Genomic DNA, 22,809 nt, shown 5'->3' with positions numbered 1-22,809 from the left:
AAATAAATACAATGTTTCCTTTTACTTGTCTTTTTTTGTCAAACTAAAACAGCTGAATGCTGAAATTTTTCCTCTAGTTACTTGATCATTTCAGTTGTCCTTTACTGCATTTCTGAGCATGTAGCCCATTATCCAGCGCACCTAGACATAGGGGATTATCTTGCATAGTGTCCTTGCAAGTGTGGAAATAAAAAAAGAAATCTATTCATTTTGTAGTGTCCTCTTTGTGGGCTTCCCATAAGCATCTGTTTGGACATTGTGCTATGGTTTGATCCAGAGGGCTGAAAATTAGTTGGCAAATAAATATTTTCTGTTGGGTGGATTGGGATAACTCACTATCTCATCCTAGGCTACTATGGTTGTTTTGAGGATGAAATTTGAAAGCTCCCATACACACAGCTCCAAGAAACACCTTTGGTGTGGAACCTGTGGCCTTCCAGGAATTGTTGGATCACAACTCCCATCAGCCCCAGCCAGCAGGGATGATTAGTGCTGTAGCCAATAAGATTTGGGGAGCCACGAGTTCCCAGGCCCTGTCTTAAAGGAAAGGATAGAAATGTGGTAAAGGAAAGAAAAATGTATTAAGAATACAAAAGGAAAAAACAGGAAATATTTTTTAATATAAATCTTAATTAGCCTTATGAAATGGTTTTGGAGAGAGCCCAGGTTAGTTCCTTGCTTACATTGTGCTTTTTTCCTGTTAAAAGTTTTATAGTTTATCATAGTACAACACATAAACTTTAGCCTTTCTAGCCTGACAAATTTTCATTTCTCTGCTGTCAATCAAGCAGGAGCAACGGTTGTTGTTGTTTTTTTAAAAAAAGAAAATCTCCTAGATTTCTTTCAAGAAACCCAGCTCAGTTTACTCTTGTCCTATACTGGAAATCACTTTTTCATAGTCTGTGTCAAAGTAATTGAATTCTTCAAGAAGCAGCAGGAAATGCCTGGTGGTTCTTGTGTAGGTTAATTTGGTGTAATATCACTTCTCGGTGTATTAGAATCTCTCATATCTCAAATGCACCCCAAAAACTCAATTAGAAAAAGAAAATGGAGACTGTAGATGTTAGTGAGCCTATAGGAAAGGGTGAGAACTGAAATAAATTAAATTCTATAAAATCATTTTACAAAAGCCAGTCTTTCTTGAGAAGAGTGGGGTGGAAAATGTTTAAGGTGATACACATTTTTAGCTAATGTATAATAGAGAGATACAGAGAACTCCAGCCTAATTAAGTGTAGGATAGGATAACTGTGCTTTGAATGTTAAATTTAGGTTTTTAAAAAATGTAGCTATACATAAAAGAAAAGGCTAGATTATGGACTAATTTTCATAAAATCAAAGAACAAAAAAGTCAGCATGGACATCAGTGGACCTAGTGGGAAAGATGATTAGCAGGTTACAAATTATCCTAATGAGTTTTAAATAAATACCACTTTATTAAATGAATCTACAAAGAAAAAGTACTACAAAAACACAGCATGCCATATTTCCTATCACATAATAGGGCTGGTATCCAACATTAGCCATGCTTAGAGTAAACCCATTGATACCAATGGACTTATGGTGTTAGTCTATTTATTTCAGTAGATCTACAGAGAATATGACTCAGTTGGAAATATTAGGTTTGGAAATACTCAAACCTACAATGGTGTGTTTGGGTGGGGGGAAATTTTAATTAAAATAATGAAGTGATCAAAGTGGTTAGTTACAAAAAGTACAATTTGCCATGAATTTAGGAAGTTGATCCAACCATCTTTTAAATCTTATCTTTTATTTTCTACAGTAATAGTATATCAGATATATTATTATGTCTTTCTTTATCCCTTTGAAGCAGCATGGCTGTTGCCATGGTTACAGCTCTGAGTTGACAATGTGGTTGTCTTCAAGGTTTGAGTTTCACTTGCCCTGATGCATACTGGCTAGCATAATGACTGTCATGCAGTCACATAGCAACTAATTCCAGTTATGCAGGCAGAAGCAAAATAAAACACAATAGAAGCATATAATAGAAGCATAGCCGCCCAGAGTGGTTGGGGTAACTAAGCCAGATGGGCGGGGTATAAATAAATAAATAAATAAATAATTATTATTATTATTTTCACTTACATTGGCCAGGTAAAAGCAGCTTGAGAAACCAATGCTCCATATGCCCACCCACAGCGGCAATAGTCCCCCCCCCCCCGCGGAATAAACAATTGGGCAGTGGAATTTGGTGATTTTTCTATTTCAGAAGCAATCCAACAGCTTTGGACTTGTTCAGGAACTTCTGACTATAAAGGACCAGACCAGATGATACCTATTCCTGGATCTGTTCCATGCACATGGTGGACAGAGGGTATCTACCATCCTTGCCCTCATGATGTTCCTGCCTTGGTTTTGATAACCCCAGACATCCACGCAAGGGCATTGGGTAGGACTTGTGTGCAGGCCTATTTTATGCATTCAATACTCTTGATGCATTGGCCGTTCTGTAGTGGGCCTGGGTGACAACCTTCTCTGTCTGCCATTGGAGCTGAGCGATATATTGGTAAATTGTCTGAAACCAGTATGGCATTCAGGGTTGCGATACCGGTTTCAGACAATTTGAGCTGGAAATACATTGCGCCAGCTCAAATTGCATGCAGAAGGCAAAGGGGTAAGCAGGCAGGCAGGCAGAAGGAGCCTGAGAAGAGATGGTTCCAGGCGAGCACCATCTTGGACTCCATCCTGCCTGCCTGCCTGCCTGCCCCTTTTTTGGAAGCTCCACCCCGTTCTTCTGGCTCATGGAGCTGGAGAGGCACCAGGGCTTGCTCAGCTAAGGTGGGGAGGAAGAAGCTGCTGATATATCACAATGTTGAAAACCAGTTATCGCCCAGCCCTAGCTGCCAATGGCTAGATGCTTTAATGCAACAAAGAAAACCAAGAAACAAAATTGGTTCAAGAAGCAATTGAGGCTTCATCCCCGCTCCCTTGGTGTATACAGATAGCCTGGTGCACATGAGTGACTCATTAATATGTATCTCATACGAGGGGCCTGGCTTCTTAGGAGGGCTGCCGTTGTACCATGTCCTACATTTCAGCTGTTAATTCAAAACTGATTTGCTCCATATTCAGAAATGTACAATTGCATATGGTACACCTAATATAGTCAGTGGGCAGAAGGTTAAATGAGGGTGTCAGGTGCAAGAATTAGAATGCTTAAATTGCCATTGTAGCATTGCCATTAGTAAGTCTCTGTGATCTCAGGATTTGACTGCCCTTGTAATAAATATTCTGTTATCTTTGCAATAAAGGTTCATGCATTCATTATTTTCATGAACTGGGGCAAGTCTATATATATTGAGATCAACACAGTTTCCATTGGGAATTTTATCTACACTTTTGTTTTTTGTTTTTATTAAGTTGCAGTGTTGTGGCCACTTTGACCCAATTTTAAATTCTAAATCATTGCATTATTACTATTACATTTTGGGCTTGCACATGTTACAGCACAAAGAGCTTTATATTGCCATTACATCTTGTGCTTGTGTTGTTTTGCTTGGTATCTTGCTCTTTGGCATCCAACCACAACCAACTGTGCATCTTGCCTACTCAAAGTCCTGCACCCCAGCACGGCACGGTGGAATCTACTTTAGCATCTAGGGCCAGCTGAAGGTGAAATCATAAATTAGCATATGCCATTTGTGATTTCACCTTCTGTTGGCAACAGGTGCTGTAGAAGTGTTAGGGTTCCATTTCTTATTTAAAACATCTGAGACCCTAAGAGCTTTCACTGGGCTCCAAACCTGTTGTTTATTTAGTGAGAAACATAATGTATTCCATGCTGTGATATCTTAAATGAGTGAGCTGCAATAAGATATGATCATTAAGGCTGGAGGCACCAACTGTATCGCTTGTAATCCTTGTGAGAATCATGAACTATAAGTTGATCCTAGCCTGTTTCAATAAACCATAGTTTACACCGGGGTGGCCAACTCCCAAGACCTCATAGAGTAAAAAAAACCTGGCCGTGATCTACCCCCTTTTTTGTGGTTCAGGTCAAAGTTGTTGAGCCTTTTTTTTTTTTAGGAAAGAAAGCCCTGTTTTTTTTGTGGGTGCAGGCCACACTGTTGAACTTTTTTAGGGGAGCCAAAGTTGTTGAGCTTGTTTGGGGGGGAGCCAGTGATCTACCAGTGATCTACCACAGACATCAAGTGATCTACCTGTTGGATGTGCCTGGTTTACACTATTAACAGTTAAGCAGCCTCTTGGCTTTGGCCTTGTGGTTTATTTGGGGAGCCTTGCACAGTAGACATTTAAGAGCCTCTGAGCTACTCCAGACTTGAACAAGTTAAGGGCTTCCTGGAATAGCAACAGAATAATAAGCCACATGTTCCATGAATGCCTTTCTCCTTTATCAGTTCGATATCCAAAGATTTATTTTTGAATGGGGATAAGAAAAATTGGGATTTGTGACAACTGCTTCTTCTTCTTTTACTATTGTCAGGGAAGGGCTACAGCTTAGTAGTAGAGTATGTGTTTCACATGCAGAAGGTGCCATAGTCGATCACTGGCATCTCCAACTAGTAGGGGAAGAGACTCCTGTCTGAAACATTGGGCAGTTGCCCAGTCAGCATAGACAATATTGAGCTAGCTAGATGGATGAATGATCTGATTCAGTATAAGGCAGCTTCCTGTCTTCCTGTTATTGAGAACCTCTGCAGCAAGATGGCTAAGATATGGAGCTATGTTTTGGGAAGTTCCCAAACATATCTTGCTTGTGCTATGAACTCACTATTAGATGATTTTAAAAATACACATCTTTGGAATTTCTTGGTAGAAACTTCATCAGATGCTGGACTGCATGTTAAGCTAAACCTTAAGTTCCGTAAGGGCATTTTACAAGGTTTGGTTGAAGTCTCTATCCCCTGGGCTATCCCTCAACAGCTGGTCAGCCTAGGGTTTGTTAGGCTATTGTAATTCTTTTGGGGACAACCTTACACAAAAAGGGAATCCCATCCATAGGAATTCCACCTCTCCAGTGCTCTGTCAGAAGCATAGAAATTGGCCAGATCTGATTATTGAAAGTAACAGACCAATGAGAAAATACTTTGATTTCTTGAAGGTAAGAACTATTTATTAAAATGTACATTTTTGTAAATTGAGATGAACTAAATTTTGGGAGGGTTTATCTATGAAACACAAACTTAATCAATGTAACTGATTTTTATTTTTTTTTAAATTCCTACTGTCCCTCTTTTTCAGATTTCTGATCTGTCAAAACTTGCATTGCCTTGGACAATGGGAGGGAACCTTGTTACACAGCCAGTTACCCTTTTGGATGTCTGCTATGGCAAAATAGAAAATTTAAATCTCAGATATGTGGTAAGGACTTAATGAATTGAAATACAAAGAAGAATGCTTCATTTCTTCCCCGACTTTTACTTTGACTGTCTTTTTTCGTTCCTTAAAATATTAAAATTAATTAGCATTAGTATGAATTATTTGCCCCTCTTATTTCAGACTGGTTAATGACTCAAATCCCATATGATTAAAAGTATCCTTGAGGGGATATTGATTTCCATCAAGGGATGCTCAATTAAAGGCAGAGATATTTGCTTTTACAGAATAACATTGTTACTAGAACCAAAAAAAGTGACTTATGCAAATATAACTATTTTTTATATTATTACTGTACAAGACATATCTAAGTGCAATAGAATATTCAAAAAGATAATCTGCTTTTAGATATCCCAGTCAGAACCTTGTTGTGATGCCAGCATGAATGTGCTGGATACCACATGACATGAGAAGGATAGCTTCGGCATCTTGTTCAAGAGCATTTCTCAGCCTAGCTCTGGGGCTGCCAGTATGATGATAAACTTCTATACTGGCTTGGCACCAAATCAATGTCTGTACATTGACAGTCTTTTGTTTTCTGAATTATTGCCACAGTGTTGCCTGATAAAACTTTTTGTGCTCTTGCGTACAATGGAGTTCTTTTCAGGGATGTTAAGTATGATGTGTTGGATTCAACCGTATTTGCCATGTTTTTCATCAGCCACCACTGAGCAGTGGTTTCATAAAGGAACACCACTGGCTGAGGACAAAGACATGCTTGGCAGAAGTATAGGGTGCAGGTCAGATCAGAAGATAGATGTTTCTCAATAAGTTACATAAAATAAGAAAATATTAAGAGACACAGAATGACTCTTTTCTGCATCCCTCTTGTTCTCCACAACTAAGATGTTCAAAATTTTTGTATCTCTACATTTTATGTCTAAATTTAAACAGATTTTGGAAATGTATCTCTAGGTTGTGGCTACTGTTTAATAACAAAATAAGAAAAAAAAAGGATGGATGAAGTAGAATCCTCCATTTTAATATGGCATGGGCTTGTTTGGAGGCAACATTAAACCATAATTTCATGTTATGCAGATGTATTTGCTTGAGTGGAATATGCAAACGTGACATTATAAATGAACTGGGCCAAATATAAGATGTTTTGGGGATCTGGTTTAACTTCATGATTCAGAGCAGGAATTCACGTTTGCAAACAGGAGAAGCAAAAATTTATTCAAATTTGACAGAAAGCTCTGCTTTTCATGAGCTTGGCTTTTTTTTTTTTTTGGTGTGAACTGTCCAGATAATACCAGGCATTCTAAGTTCTAGGGAGGCAAGGAGGGAAATAAAAGTATATATGATGGCTGACATGTAAAAGAAGAAAAGGGCATTTCTAACCTCTGTAGCGTGTCAAGGGTGTGACCTTCTGAATCTGGACTGAAACAAATTGGCAATGACAGCTCCTGATTTTCACTGATCTCACTTGAAAAACAATGCAAATTGTATCTCGGCAGAAGTGGCTTTTGTGATGAATTATTCATGAAGCTAACTTCATCACATAGAACACCTGCTGAGAAGCGCTTGCGTTGCATATTAACATACATGTATTAAGCTTTGCAATTAAAGCCCCGGTATCAGAACCCTGTTTGCTATGACAGTTGTTATAATGCGCCATGCTAAAGGCAATGACAAATACGGGTTTACATTCTTGGAGCATTTCATAATTTTAATTGGTTCTGCGGAAAGGTCACCTTTCAGCAACACAAAGGGAGCTACATTCAGTCTTTTTCCAAAGCATATCAATAATTCTCACACTTCTCCTTTCATTTTAGTCTCTGTGTCCTGCAAATCTGGCTGGTGCATGGTACTTGCTTAAATAGAACTCTGAAGATAATGTGCAATCTTTAGACCAACAGTAGATACTCAGTAATAATGAACACATGTACTTGAATTTAAATCCTTTTAATTTAAATGGAACTTGTTTCCATATAAATATTAGGCTATTTAGGTGCATGCTGGAGTTACAGTCAAGAAATGTATGCAGTTCTTCATTGTGGGCTCTGTGTAGCCCCTCATATGCGGTTCCATGTGTGCACATAATGGGATGAAACCTCTGGCTCTCAGAAGGACAGAAGGCAGCAAATGTTCTTAAAGAGGGAAAATATTTTCTCTAGCCTGAGTAATTTATTTTCCATGTACAGTTGTGCCTATTTTTCACGGTAAATATTGCACACATTTCCCTTTCCTTGAGATAATGTGCTAACAAGTAAAATGCAAATTCATACAGCCACTTGTGTAAAAAATAAATAAAACTTGCTTAATTTCTCTAATGAAGGCTGTAGTGAGAATTGGCTATTGGAAACATTTGGCATGAAAGAGCAGCTTTTAACATGGAAACTCTTAGATCTTTGTTTGAAATCATATAGTGAGAAACTTCAAAAACGAAGCCTTCAATTAGAGTGAAATACACTCAAATAGGTGAGCTAACACTAGATGTTATTTAGAAACTCTTGAAAAACCTTTTGTGATGCTAATGAAAGCTGATTTGATTGGGTAACCTTTCCTACTTGTTCTTTGTAGATCAAGTGTGGTTCTAGCTTATTATGCTCCATTGTTGCTTTTTTCTATCAGTTGAAGGTTAAATCTATTTGCTCATCCTGCTCCACTTACCGGGGCTGGAACCCTGCAAATGGAGATGTACTAAGTTAGAGCTATTTGGGAAGGACTTTGTTAATAAAAAAGTATTAAAGCACCATGTTGAATGAAGGAACTAGAATAAAATGCAGAGACTTCTTCTTCTTCTTCTTCTTCTTCTTCTTCTTCTTCTTCTTCTTCTTCTTCTTCTTCTTCTTCTTCTTCTTCTTCTTCTTCTTCTTCTTCTTCTTGTTATTATTCTAACATTGCCTAGGTTTCTAGAAAGTACAACCCCTCATGCTTAGGGTGAGTTACAAAAAAATCAAAGATATTATTTAAAATATAAACTGCTAGATTATCCTGATTCTAACTGGAAATGTTTAAATCGGGGGGGGGGGGTTGCTGTGGTGTCCACCCTCTAGAAGTTGTAGCATTCCAGCTCTCATCTGCCCCATCCATCCTGCTCAAGGTAAGGGATGATGGGAGTTGTAGTCCAACAGCATATTGAGGACACAACATTGGTTACCCTTGGCTTAAACCAGGCACAGGCAACCTTGGCTCTCCAGATGTTTTGGAACTACAACTCCGATGATCCCTGACCACTGGCTCTGTTAGCTAGGGATCATGGGAGTTGTAGTTCCAAAACATCTGGAGAGCCAAGGTTGCCTATGCCTGGCTTAAACAAACATGTTTCACACTGCTTTTGCAGGATGCCTTGGTTCATTTTCTTTATTCAACTACTAAATCATGCACTTTGCCAGAGAGCCTGGAGATGGCTTCCAGGTGCTATCTCAACCACAAAACATAACTTTAGCTGTAGCAATGCATAACATACCATCAGACCATCACCTGTTTTTGACTTTGATTCCTCAGGGAGGAATGGAATGTATGCACACATGTACATTTTGGAGTTGAAGATCAGTCAGTGAAAGCCCTCTTTTTTGGGGGTGGGTAGTGCTATTTTTTCCTGTGTAGGCTTCTCATTCTAAATTACTGAACCTAGCAATAGAATCATAGAAGTGTAGAGTTGGAAGGGACTCCAAGGGTCTTTTAGTCCAATGCCCTGCAATGCAAGGATCTGTTGCCCAACACGGGGTTCGAACCCATGACCCTGAGATCAAGAGTCTCATGCTGTACTGACTGAGGAGAACAGGGGAGGAGGCATCCTCTTAGCGGCCATATACAGTATCTCAACCTCTAGACCAGGCATCCCCAAACTGCGGCCCTCCAGATGTTTTGGCCTACAACTCCCATGATCCCTAGCTAACAGGACCAGTGGTCGGGGAAGATGGGAATTGTAGTCCACAACATCTGGAGGGCCAAAGTTTGCGGATGCCTGCTCTAGACTGTAAAGCCAGGTGCACTCAGACATGAATATACTCAAATCAGTAATAGTGAGAACTTGGCCTCAACCTCCAAGCATCTATAAATACCACAGGTGTTTTCTTAATACCGGTACTTTTGTGCTTACTTGAAACTACAAGGGCAGCTTGACATATCTGGATAAGTATGGTTGCAAAGTTTTTAGTTGAGGCAATTAGAATAAGATCCACTATTTGACTAGTGATTCAAAACCTAAAATGTATTTTAGATAATTGACTTTTTATTTTTTGTATATCATATTGTTGTTTTATTGCTATGGCCCGATGGCTGATGCAAATAAAGATTCATTCAACATCTGGATAGGTTTCACTGTTTGTTTGGTATGCACAATCCCGTCTAGAGAAAGAAAAGCATTCACTGAAAACCATAGACAATGGAAGGACACAATGAAAAATATCATATCAAGAATATTTATGAAAATCAAGGATACTTGAGCAAAATAATAATATAAGTGTCAGATATTTAGTCTTCAAATTCATGTAAAGCTTATATATAAAATGCTTTCAGAAATGCTAATAGTGTTTTGTAAAATACAGAAATATAGTACAAAGTACTCTTTATCCATTATAGATTGTAAAGTCTGGAACAATCTCCCTGTTGGGGTGTTTTCACAGAAGTTATTGTGAGTCGAGGACCTGCTACCCACCCGCTTGAAGAAAGAAAGACATGAGGATACAATGTATTCAGTGGGTGTCAAGTCCTTGGAATTTTAAAAGTATTAGAGGACAGAAAAAAACCTAAATTCAAATATCAGATCATGATATTCAAGCTGTGTACTAGAAAGTCTCAAAGTTCCTTAGAGGGCTTATCAGGGGTTCCTTAGTGAGAAGGTCAGTAATGACAGTTAAGCTTCCATGCCAGACAGCTTGCTTTTCATTGTAATCATTCACTGGGTAGTGTGGGATGTGCTCTAGAATGCATGCTTAGTTTGCACCCAGTGCCAACGAGGACCTGGTCAGTGTTACACATGCACTAAGTAAGCTACAGGATCCTATGCAACACACACAGGTTCCTCTGTTAGCTATTGTGTTGACAATCAGCTGTTGTGACTCATTAGCTGTCCAGAAGTGAACAGAGAGTCTTTGCCTACAGTTCAAGTTTTGACTCTGCATCTAAAATTGAGTCTTCCTCACATCTCTGACGCTTTCCCATCAGCACACACTCCTTTTGGCTTCTATTTCTTTTCTGATCTGTGTAGCAGTTGCCAGGAGAGAAGGACTGAGGGCAGACAAAAGCTAGCTTTCATCCTGCCTTCATATCTTCTGTAAAGAGCTGAGATAAAATGAGGTTTGCAGTTGTGTTCAGGAATTACTTTGATTTCAGTGGAGTCAATTTATGTGTGACTTTACCGAACTTAAGCTTGAATTTGTATCTCTAAACTCAATTGGTACTTATATGCAGTTCAGAGATGATGTGTCAGAGGGTTACCAAACCTAGCATGTAATTTGTTCTCTCCCTGTGAGTTTCTGTTGGTTGTTCTCCTGCTCAGGTGCGCCATGCAAAGAGATATGCTTGCTCACTTCCAGAGGGATGGAAAATTATATACTGTACAGTGGTACCTCGACTTACGAAGACGATCCGTTCCGCGGCCGTCTTCGTAAGTCGAGGTTTTCGGATGTTGAAGCGCCGCTTTGGCACATGCACGAAGTGCGATTTCGCACTTCTGCGCATGCGCCGCTCTGCGCAGGTGCAGAACATGTGCGCGCGGCTAAAAGAAATCCGGAGGTTGTCGACTTCGGAAGTCGAAGCATTCGGTTGTCGAGGTATGACTGTATAGGCCACCTCAGGATGTTTTAAATACTTTGTATTCTTATCTGCAAGGGACTAGAGTAACTGGGATGAGCTACTTTTTAATTCTGTAGAACCTGAGGTTTTTTTGTGATGCCTGGTTTCCCTTTGGAAGCAAAATGACTATAACTACTTCCTTTCTGTTTGTAAGTATGTGCAAAGTATCCATGAATTAAAAACCTATTTTTCATTCGAAGTTGTCGCTTATATGAAGTTTAGAACAATGTCAGCTCCAAAATGCATAATCATGTGTAACAGTTAGAAGCATCAGATAAGTGCTGAATGAAAATGAAGTATTCAAAGTTGTACATAAAAGATGAGAGAAACAGCTCATATTGTAGCATTCAAGATGCTGTGTGTATTATGAAGAAATTTGCATAAACACTTGCATCCAAATGTTTTTCTCTTGGCAAATTCTTTTAAATATGTAAATATTCTCAGAATGTATACCAGTCTTATTTGGGGGTGTTATTTGGCAGTACAACTGCACATTCTTTTCTTCTTCTTCTTTACCTTAGCATTTATACATTTTAATCTTTTTGTGCTAATTGCTTCAAAATGAGTGCTTGATCTTAGCAATGACTTCTTAGTCTATACTAAATGAAAACATGCTGTTCAATAAATGGCAAATACAGCTGGCTAAAGGTTTAAACAGGAAAAGGACACAGGATTCTGTGGTAGGTAGAAGATAAACATTGGCTTGTTTATGGTTTTCTAATACTCTGTTTAGAAGTTTGATTCCCCCACCCTCTCCAAAAAATCCTTTTTACTACTCTAGCTCTGAGCTGTTCTTTTGGAAAAACAATCAGCCCTGTTGGGAGGGTAGCTTTGATCTCTGTTTTCTTATTTGTTTTAAGAAGCTAGAATTCTGGCAATTTGTTGTGTTTCATGCTTTGTCAGATCATGCCCCCTCAACACATGTTTTCCACAGATGGCTTGGAAGGGTGGAGGGAACGGCAGTGGAATGCCTGGGGTTTGATGTCTCCACTACAGTTCCCAAGTGATTGTTTTGGAAATGTCAGCCTACTCACTGTGGTGCCTCGCAGGTACCTAGTGAGGGCATGTGGCCTTTCACCTGGCATGCTTGTTTTTATTTCCTCAATGTTTACCATTTCTCATCTTAACCTTTCTTGTTTTCGCAGAGCGCTCTTGAAGGAAAACTTAGCAAGCTGCGGAGACACCTGCTTGCCATGAGGCAAAATCTGGGTTTTGTTCTTGCCCCAGGACAGATGTCCTCCGAGGCAGCTCAGCACATCCTACCAACTGCTGTTTATGCTCGGCTGATAAATCATGCAACTCAGTGTCAGCAGTCTGTGGAGGAATGTTGCAATGATTTGCTCACTTTGACACTTCTGGTACCTTCAGCACCTTGGGTGAGTGTTGTGCTTGGCAGGTTGGAGAGGGATTGTTTCAGAACAATTTTAAATGCTATCCAAAATGCTACACTCTCCTAGATATGTATAATCAAGGTCTAGTCTGCCTCTGGCTCTTATTCATACTTCATTCCTGTTTATTCGATGGAGGGGGAAAGTGCTGTCCCCTCCCCATTCTTTTCAGGCAGAAAATGAAATAAATTTGCTGGTGTCTTGTAGTTATCATCAATTCATAATGTTGCACGGGCATCTTTTGCAGATGTATCACTATGTACAGAACTATTTGATGACAAGCAAGTGTGTCCAAATATATTTTTCACTTAAACCTGTTTTTACATGTATACCCTGGGAGCCACTGCAGGATTATTCCTACTCACACCAGAGTCTTTCCAGAAAGTGGACAATGAAGTGTGAGCTTCTCATCATTCCTCAGTGATGCAGGAAGGAGCTAGGTTCCATCAGATTCCATATTGGCAGTATGATGTGGAAAGGGGTCTCTCATATTTGATGTTGAACAAAGGATCCCTATCTGTAAAACTGGAGAACAGCTGCCAGTTAGAGAAGTCGATACCAAAAAACCTACCATCAGTTAATGTTTATTTACTGAACACAGAAAGTTAAACCAGCATCAAAGAGAATAAGCTGGTGCTCCACCTTTCCCCACAGCTGCTGCTAAAGTTCACCTATATTTCCTGTGTGGTTCCAAATGGAGAGTCCTTCTGATATAGTGGTGCCCATTTGTTTACTGTTGAAATGCTAAAGCAGGAAAATGAGAATGCACAGAAATGAAATTATTATTTTTGCCTCTGTCTTCACAGCAGAAGACTTAGGGCAGACCCCTGTACCGGAACTAACTTCCTTAGAAAGGGTGCGTGAGGCAAATAGTTGTGACAAGAGATTAAGTTTCAGGCCTTATTGACAAACTGAAAACTGACAAATCACTGGGTTCAGATGACATCCACCTAAGAGTTCTTAAAACACTCAGATGGCCAGAAATTTCTCATTTGACAATATGTAACTTGTTCCTAAGATGAGCTGCCATAATGGAGGATGGGAAAATGGCCAATATAACACTATTTTTTTATTTTTTATTAAAAAAAAAAGGAATCTAGATGAGAACCAGATCATTTACAGCATGGTTAGCTTAATGCCTCTTTTGGGCGAAAAAACGGTGGAAACAGTGGTTAAAGATATGATTATAAGGCATATAAAAGAACAGAGCTCTGTTGAAACAGAGTTACCATGCTTTCTACAAGGGTCAGTTTGGCCTCACCAATCTTTTGGAGTTCTTTCAGAGGCAGCAAGCATGTTGATAGAGGAGATCCAGTTGACAATGCTTACAGAGACTTTCAAAAAGCTTTGTTAAAATTATAAGAAGAGGCCTGCTGGATCAGACCAAAGGCCCATCTAGTTCATTGGTGTTACAGGTGCCAACCAGATGCCATCAGAAGCCTGCAAGTGAGTGCAACAGCCCTCGTGTTATCAGAACCCACCTGATGATTTCCAGTTCCAAGTTCCCCAAGCCCATGTGCTTGGATTTTTTCATTCCACTCCATTGACAGTGATTTGACTAGATCTGCTCAGGGATCCTCTTCCTTCGTGCTGGGAATTAGACACCATTTTTAGGCTAAACATTCTTAGAGGATGAAGCACAGGTTGTGTCCTCTCAATGATACCTGTGTTGCTGAACATGTGGCAGCATATTCCAAACTTGCTGTAGGCGAGAATCCTGAATGAATATACATGAAATTTTGAGCATTCTTCCCTCGATGCCTGCCTGCTGTGATTTATGGAAACATAGAAACCTTTCTTAACACTGTCAAATTATATATATATTTTTAGCAAATGGTGTATGAATTGCAGAAAACATTCTTTAAAAAACCCCCAAAACAAAGCAGCAGCCGCAGCCGCACCCACCCCCACAACCACCCCACCTGGCTCTGGCAACACCTCACAAAGAGCAAACATTGGAATGGCCTCAACACTTCTAAAAACTCAAATGTACATCTAAACTGACAAAGTGCTTCCAACAGCTTCTTCCCTTGAAGGAATAGGATGCCATTGAAAGGAGTAGCTTGAGCAGGAAAAAATATGAAATTTAATTGTTTCACCTTTTTATATAGAGATTGATGGGAGGAGAAAGCCAATTGTGGCTCAGGAAAAGGGGATGATAGGGAACTTTCAAGCCTGATAATTTTTCAGCAAGATTCTCTTTGGTCCTCAAGCCAGTGAGACCAAATGAGCATATCGGTAAGCAATTTTCCTTTCCCCCACCAAGGCAATAGAGTGTGACATTGTGTTAGATATCTGGGCATTGTTTAAAGTGTGTTATAATGCAGTCTAATTAGCCATGTGATAATTGGGTGCCTAACAAATGAAGAAAACTAAAAAAAAAGACTATAATAATCTCATTTGAAATTAATTTTCCCCATTTGTCCTTTATCTTTATTGTGGCTGAGGCTTTATTAGCAACTTCATAGCTTAGCTGCCATTATTTGCATTTTAAGTAGAATTAAAGTCACACTGTTTCTGTTATTAATTTGTTTTTTTGATTGAATCTTAAATAATTAAGGCTGCAGTCCCAGAAGCCTTTACTTGAGAGTAAGCCCTCCATTTAATACAATTGGCCCCACTCCCAAGTAGCCATGGTTTGGATTGTATTACACATCTATGGTAATATCTTCCTTTGAGGAAAGAACAGAAATCTCCCTTGCATATTAAATAATCACACCAAATTCGGATTGACAATGTAGCCTACTTTATTGATTGCAAACACTATGGAGGCCATATCCAGGAAATTATAAGTAAGCAAATAAACAATAAATGGGAAGAGCAGTTACACCACAAATTGTCTAACTATGGAAGCTTGTAGCAATAATCTGTAGGCTCAAGACTCCAACACACCCATGGATCCAGAGTTAAATGTGTATAAGAAGTCTGATGGAAGCCGAGTTCTTTGCCCCCTCCTCCCCAAGGACCACCCTCCCCAAATGCTCTACTGGGGTTCAGGGAGCCTATTGAATGGGGTGGGTTGAGGGAGCCTTGAAAATAGTCAGAGAAGCCTTTCATGAGTTGGAAGCTTTGGAAAGGAGGAGATGGAGAAGTATATGGGGTGGTGTTTCTCTGTATGCAGTTACTTTTTTGGTATAAAATCAACTTCGTATTTCGTTTTTGAATAACCTTAACATTATTTTGAAAAAAGATGTTTATTCTTTCAGAAGCAAATAGCATAAAAAAGCTTATATGATATATAAGTCTTGCCTATCTTCTACATTATATATCATTTTGCTGGCATTTATTCTGAGGTTGTATTTTGAATCAGCTGACCTAGCAAATAAAATGTATTAATGAATAATTAAGAGAGATGCAGGCCTAATTATCTCTAATTTGTTTTCTGAATGCAATATCCGCCTTATATGAGAACATGAGCACCTAACCTCCTCTAGAGAGCTACGAACAGATATTTATGGTGTTAGTAAGCAAGGACATTTAGTGCCTTAGGTTAGTGAGATACTGGTAAGTGGGTGGCTATGATGAATTATTTAGTAGTCTCTTTATGGCTTCTTCCATGGAGATGGAGACAAAAGGGGTTTCCTGAAGTCTCATGAATAAGTGTGTACACCGGGGAGTGCAAGAATCAAAGGGAAAGGAATTAGCAGCTGACAGCTGATGCTTTTGACCACTAGTTTGATGTGGTGATTTAGCAAAATTCCTTGAGTTCTATTGGGTCTTCCAGGAAATTCACTAGTTTGGCTAAATTGTGCTATAAAATATCTTTCCATTATATAATTCATCTACGGAATCAAGCTGGCAGAGGAAAATTAACTCAACTGTCAATCAGAGAATATGAATTTTGTATTTTTATTGCTAGAATTTCTAGAAACATTTGCAGTACCTCCTCTGCCTGGGTGTATTAGATGTTGAGTCTTAAAGGTCACATGTGAGCAAGCAACAGAGAGATTGTAAATCACATTTGTGGGATGTGAACAAAGATCTTTTACTCAGAGTAGATTCATTGAAATTAATGGATCTTAGGTACTCATGGGCTATTACTTTCAACAGGTCTACTTTGAGTTAAACTTAGCTGACTACAACCCATATTATAAAAAAATTGTACATAACATACACATTTTAAAATCTAGCTTCCCAGTTCTCAAAGGTGACACGAGCAGTTTGTGAAATAAATAAACTCTCTTTCCTTTTTTTGCCTTTCTAATATTTACTTTATTTACAAATCTGAAAGCAGATTATAAATGGCAACTAACAAGCATTTATTTCTACAATGCAGCAGTTCCCCAGAAAAATACTCTTAACCCCTAACACTTTCTGCGGTCTCATTCTGTCTCATTCTGTCTGCATCTTAGAAACTGTCAACCTGCCCAGTATTTGTTGCAGACCCCTCCCCTACAGATGAATCACTCATTCATTACAGTAATTCAAACACACTAACATTCTAATGTCAAATCCTAGGCTCTGATTAGACAACTTTCAGCCTAGGTAGAAACCTTGGGCTCACATGCCTGGACGGTTAATTACAGTCGAATTCAACTATTGGATGCGGCTTTCATCTCTGCTTTCAGGCAGAGGGAGCCAGCATTTGTCTACAGACAGCTTTTCCAGGTCATGTGGCCAGCATGACTATACCACTTCTGGCGCAATGGGACACCCTGATGGAAGCCAGAGTGGGTGGAAATGCAGTTTACCTTTGCGCCGTAACAGTACCTCTTCATCTACCGTACTTGTGCTGGTATGCTTTCGAACTGCTAGGTTGTCAGGAGCTGGGACAAAGCAATGGGAGCTCATCCTGTCATGTGGATTTGAACTGCCAACCTTACGATCAGCAAGCCCAAGAGGCTCGGTGGTTTAGACCGACGCAAAGGTACTGCGGTGTGAAAGGAATGTTAGAAAACAGAAGTGCTAGCACTATAATCAGGAAAACTAACACAGTGTTCCCCGTGTCTGAATGCACCCTGAGGATAACTGAATTGGGATCTGCAAGGATGCTTAAACCTGTGAAACAAGAAATGTTCTGGGATTCAATAAATGAAGGGCTCTTTTTACAACATGGATTTTGGAACAGCAAGAAGCAATGGCACTGTTGTTACCCGGATCTCTAGCAGTTCTTCTGTTAATGCTTCCTGAAGAATTGCAGCCTCAACCTAATGAATAGAATTCCTATGTGCTCTGGACACCTCCAGAGGCAATTTTGCCTTAGATGATACATGAAAGAATTGTGTTTTCACTTTCAGGGAAGTAATATATCATGTGTATCTATCAAAACAGCATGAGCATTTTAACATGAGAACTGTACCGTAAAATAATGTTCTATCAATCTCCCTCCCACCTGCAAGTTATTACTGGGCTTAGCATGGATGCCGTTTCCATGCAGTTTCCTCCTCCTTATTGGCCTCCTGGGAGAATGTTGGTTTTAGTTTACTCTACAATCAGACATATAAATGTTTTTTTAAAAATCTATAGAATGTATATATTAGGTTTTTCCAATAAAAACTAGGTTCATATGGTGCAAACAGATTAGAATGTGTAATCTACTGCTACAAGCAATCGCCATTTCGGGAGTCCAAAATAAGGAATATTTAAAGTGGAAGTTTTCTGAAATATACATATTTAAATCCAGATCACTGGGTTGTAACAATTTCAATGGGAAAATGGTTATATTTGATGGATTTGTTTGATTATTCATAAAAGAGCCTTAAATATGATGGTTGATCCTCAAGGTTGCTAACAGAAATCCATGCTCTATTACCAATTAATATCAGTTGTATGCTCACCAGATAACATGTTGTATTTGTTTTAAAACCATACAGTTGTAATGCACATATTCACATTGATTGCTGTGATCTATTGTCAGATTAGTATTCCAGCTCATAATCAAGCTGTGCTAATACCCATGCTACAAGTATACACCAATGCTACAACAACAACAAAAACTGCATGGTACTATCTTAATTGCTTTTCATCTGGTTTAGAAGTGGTGATTGACCAATGAGATTACTTTTAAGCAAATAAATTCTTCTTTCAATTGATTAAAATATTAATTTGTTTTTAGAATTTCACCATTTGCCTTTCTGTGAAAAATTAGGCACAATCTAATAACCTTTTTAAAAAAGTGGCTAAAATAAACACAGCAATCAGTTGGTAATTTAAAAGACTGCAATATGTCCCAAAGCAATTGAAAACACCCAAGCTCCATTGGTGAGTTGGTCTTGCAGGCCACTCAGAATAGTTGTTGTTCCTGTTCTATTAAAGTACAACAGAGTACAAGATGAACTATCAGGGTCAAATATTAGTAAACATTAAATCTGAATTTGTAGAGGAAGCAGATCTCTAACTTCAATCTCTCTCTCTCACTCACTCACTCACTCTTGTCTCTCTGTGATGTGGGTTAGAGCAGGCTGTTACCACCTACATTATCAACTAGCAGAAGTAGTTGCTTATCTGTGATGTAAATGCTACTAACTTTGGTCTGTAGATGGCAGTAACCTGCCACCATAATGGCTTTCCCGGCTTTCTTATTTAACTGAAGATTTAAATGCTTTGACTGATAAAACATATAAATTAAACCAACTCATATGGCCAGTGTCTTCCAAGAGACAAGTGTACTGAACTTGGATACAGGAGGCCCAAATTCAAATTTCTGTTCAGCTCTGCTTGGTGGCAAGTTGCAGGCTGTGATCTATCAGCTTCAGTTCTTTATCTTTTTTAAAAAAATAATGGCAACACTGACTTTCTTCAAAAGGGTTTTCTAAGATAAGATATATTAAGCACTCTGCAGTTTTGTGGACAAGGGAAGATGGAGAAGCAGTGCACTGAACCCCCCAGGTCACTGCTTTAAAAACCTGACTTTTCTATAAATAATTTCCAGCACTTCAACCAGCTACATTTCATAGTGTATCTATGTCAGAGCTTTCGACCATGTTTTATGTTCTGTTGAAGTGGAGTTTCACTGTTATCGCTTTGCTTCTTATCTCATCCCTGCACTTTGTTCCTCACCGTTCCGAGAGGTGCTTTTGTAAAGCACTGTACTCTAATTTTATCAATTTTTATATGCTCCTGGATCACATGACAGCTATAAGTGGGCTCACACTGCCTACCAGAAGCATTTGGGTAAAAAGTAGATTTGGTCATTGCATGCTATAGAAGCACTACTCTGCAAGACCCAGACAGAAGGGAGAAGACAAGCCCCAAACTGAACATAGGAAGCTGCCCACCATCTTAATGACTTTTCTCCTGTATTGGCAGAAATATTGCCTACATTCCTCCCTGCCTGAGATCTCATACTTTCATTTGTTAAAGCTGCATTCCTGAGAAGCAGCATTATGATGAAAAATGATGCCCATTGCTCTTTAGTATTGACTGAAATGCCTTACCTGTAAGGGGAAATGTAGGGCTTAACATCTTCCAGTGAATCCATTGTGTTGTGTTGGGTGTAGGATGCAAAGCATAAACTAGCATTTAATTTGTATCAAGAAAATGCACAGCAAATCCTTGAAAGTTCAGGTAGATCATCGTTAGTGAAGGGCCTGTCAGGATTATGAACTGGGAGACAATGCCTGTTACCTTCTGCTTGCTGTTGAGTATGAAAAAAAGCAAATTTCAACCTGGTTTCCAGGGGGAAATGGCTCCTGTTCCTCCATTGTCTTGCACCAGTGGCAGGTGTATCCTTATCTGTATACTGTCCCCTAGAGGGAATTTAGGGAGAGCAAGAATTATTATTATTATTTAAATGAGAATGTCATCATCAGTGTCATAAACTTTTATTGCACTTGACTAACCAAAGGCCATGGTATCACGCATAAACATCAGCAGTCGCTACACATACAGTAAAACCACAGTCAAATCTACGAAAATTCTTTGTTATACTTTATAAGTTACAAATCACCCTCTTGCTTGTTGTTCCACTGTTACACCTTGTAGATGACTTCAAGATCAGCAATGTTTTGTGTTTATTTTAATAGGTTTGGTAATAGTTATTTTTTACATCTCTTGGATGCATACTGTTGTTTATCCATAATGCTGCTTGTATAAAGATGCCAAGAAGTGCTTGCTCAATTTCACACATGGGTAATTGTGGATTGTGAATGCAATCCATTACACAATTAATACAGCTAAAATGGCAAAAGGAAATGGATTCAAAGGTGCTTTCGATGTGTGGAAAATGTATTATTCCGTTTCTTTTCCATGCACTAGAATCCAGTGTTGCCGGGGGGGGGGGGGGAGAGTAAAGCTAAATCTGATAATGTTCTTCTACTTGTGGCAATAACTTGCACAACCTCTTTCTCACACTTTCCTGCACCCCACCCCCTTTCTGCTTTTGAGAGTCCCCTGGTGGGGCAGGGGAGCATTTCTGACAGTTTTCCATTGGTGTCTTCTGTTAGTGGAAACGCACCAATTAGATTCCTTCCCATATCCCTCAATTTTCTCGCCATCTATACCCAGTTTATTCTTTGCTCTTTTATACTTTTACTCCCAATTATTACTTAACATTCAGAACCTTATCGTCCAAGTTCCATTGCATTTGATGAACACTCTTCATGAGAGGCTAGTCCTGACTGGGGATCAACAACATTACTCAAGTTGAAAAGATTTATAGTAAATTAGTCTGTTCATTGAGGTTTTGACCTTTGCTTCATGGCACCTAAATCCCTGGCTGAAAATATTTTCTCCACAGCCTGCTGTGTGGTTTTTATTATTAATTGTACACTTTCAAAATGTTTTGTAGCACTAAGTGTAGCCATAAACTTCAAATGAAGCAGAGAAGAAATTCCATCATTCTGAACCTGACAGGGGATTATACCTTCTTTTGTAGTGTCTTTTATTTTAACCTTGTGCGTATAGCTTTCAATATAGAAAAAACCCTATGTTGAAGGCTATGTGAGAATAGACAATTGTGGGTTGTTGTTGTTTTGAAAGGTCTGTTTGAATTATAATTTGGTATTTATTGGCATACGACTCTAATTACTGCTTGATTTCAGGTGATAAGTCAAATCTTAAAATGTACCTCCCTAAGAAGCTTGCAAAACTTGTGTCGTGGTGTATTGCCTACTGCACAACTCCATCATCATTGAGCATTGTGTAATTGGTGGACAGTGACTAAATTGCTAGTGACATTGTGACAGATGCTATTTATTCTGTTGCCTCCTCTGTTGTTCTTGATGTGCTTTTGGTGTCACTGCTAGGGAAGCACAGGATCTGAGCAAGCTACCCTGCTGTAACCTCTGGCATAGTGGCAGCCATCTTAACTGTGTTACAGGATCACGTGTAAATTATGTGGTTTTCAGCTTCATCAACATGAAGCAAGATGGAAGAGTACCGTCATCACACATGCTGCAGCTATGGTAAAATTGCCTAGCAGTTAACTTTACGCTTTGAGGGTTTTCTGTTGACACCTGTGATTGGGGGCAGAAATTGAATGGCTCCTTTAAACTATCGTTGGGTAAAGTGCTCCTTTTACTACTACTCCCCCCCCCAAATGTTTTTCAGGAAATCCTGGAGAATTCTTTGAGCCAGGAGTTCACTGTGGAGAATGTGCTTGCGACGCTTCCAGCCTTCCCCAAGGGTGCCCCTCAGCAACGTGCTAAAAGGGCAGCAGAAGCCCTGGTAAAGGCTCAAAATTATTCCAGGCAAATGGCAATGCAACAGGTGAGGAAATGGGGGAGTTTATTTCAGTTTAACATCCTCTCCCTCCGCCCTTCTTTTTAACAGATTTGACCTACTTTGCAGTCACTGGTCAATTTTCCCCTTGTACAAACCTTATCGCACAGCTAATGTATAAAGGTTAGAATTCTTTTGTTGAGTGGCTGTGCAGGCATTAGTCTCACTTCCTGCTGGCAAGGCCACTTTTTTGTGGGTTTGTACAATGGGAGCTTATGAATGCTTCTATTCATGGCCAGCTCCTGAGGCACACAGAAAAATAGCCAGCCATTCCTTTAAAAACAGAAACTAAAATATGATTTGGAGGTTTTCTCGTTCTTTCTTCCCACTTCAGGAACTAAAGAGCTGTATTAAAACAAGCAGGAAGGAGCTTGAAAACTTCCATGGAACAAAAGGCGAAAGTTCACAAGGAAGTATCTTACATGTTTCCTAACGTGAAGACAATTCCTGTTCTTACATATATATTTTTCAGAAAACTTGGCTTAACATGTCAAATTCTGCTAAATTGTAATAGGCTAATAACAGAGTTTCTTTCCCAGGAACTTTAAAAAGCGTTTATATATAAGTTTGTTAAGAGGACAAATGTTTTCTTTAAAATCCCCCATTTTCCAAGTAATGGACCTCCAGTTATGATTTTGCCCTTTCACATGTTCTATTCTG

General features: G+C 39.2%; 1 protein-coding gene across 2 annotated transcripts in view; it reads left to right on the top strand.

Moving 5' to 3' along the window:
- LOC118076897 (uncharacterized) overlaps positions 1-22,809 on the top strand; it is a 55,883-nt gene that overhangs the window by 18,757 nt on the left and 14,317 nt on the right. For both annotated transcript variants that reach the window (XM_035100069.2, XM_060280178.1), the window contains exons 7-9: positions 5,222-5,341; positions 12,247-12,477; positions 21,979-22,137. In XM_035100069.2, coding sequence (XP_034955960.2) covers positions 5,222-5,341; positions 12,247-12,477; positions 21,979-22,137 — 510 coding nt within the window. The remainder of the gene's footprint in view (positions 1-5,221; positions 5,342-12,246; positions 12,478-21,978; positions 22,138-22,809) is intronic.

The sequence above is a fragment of the Zootoca vivipara genome, chromosome 11 (assembly GCF_963506605.1).
Source record: "Zootoca vivipara chromosome 11, rZooViv1.1, whole genome shotgun sequence".
NCBI lineage: Eukaryota > Metazoa > Chordata > Lepidosauria > Squamata > Lacertidae > Zootoca > Zootoca vivipara.
The sequence above is the reverse complement of the archived record's forward strand: the minus strand, read 5'-3'. Positions and strand labels throughout refer to the sequence as shown.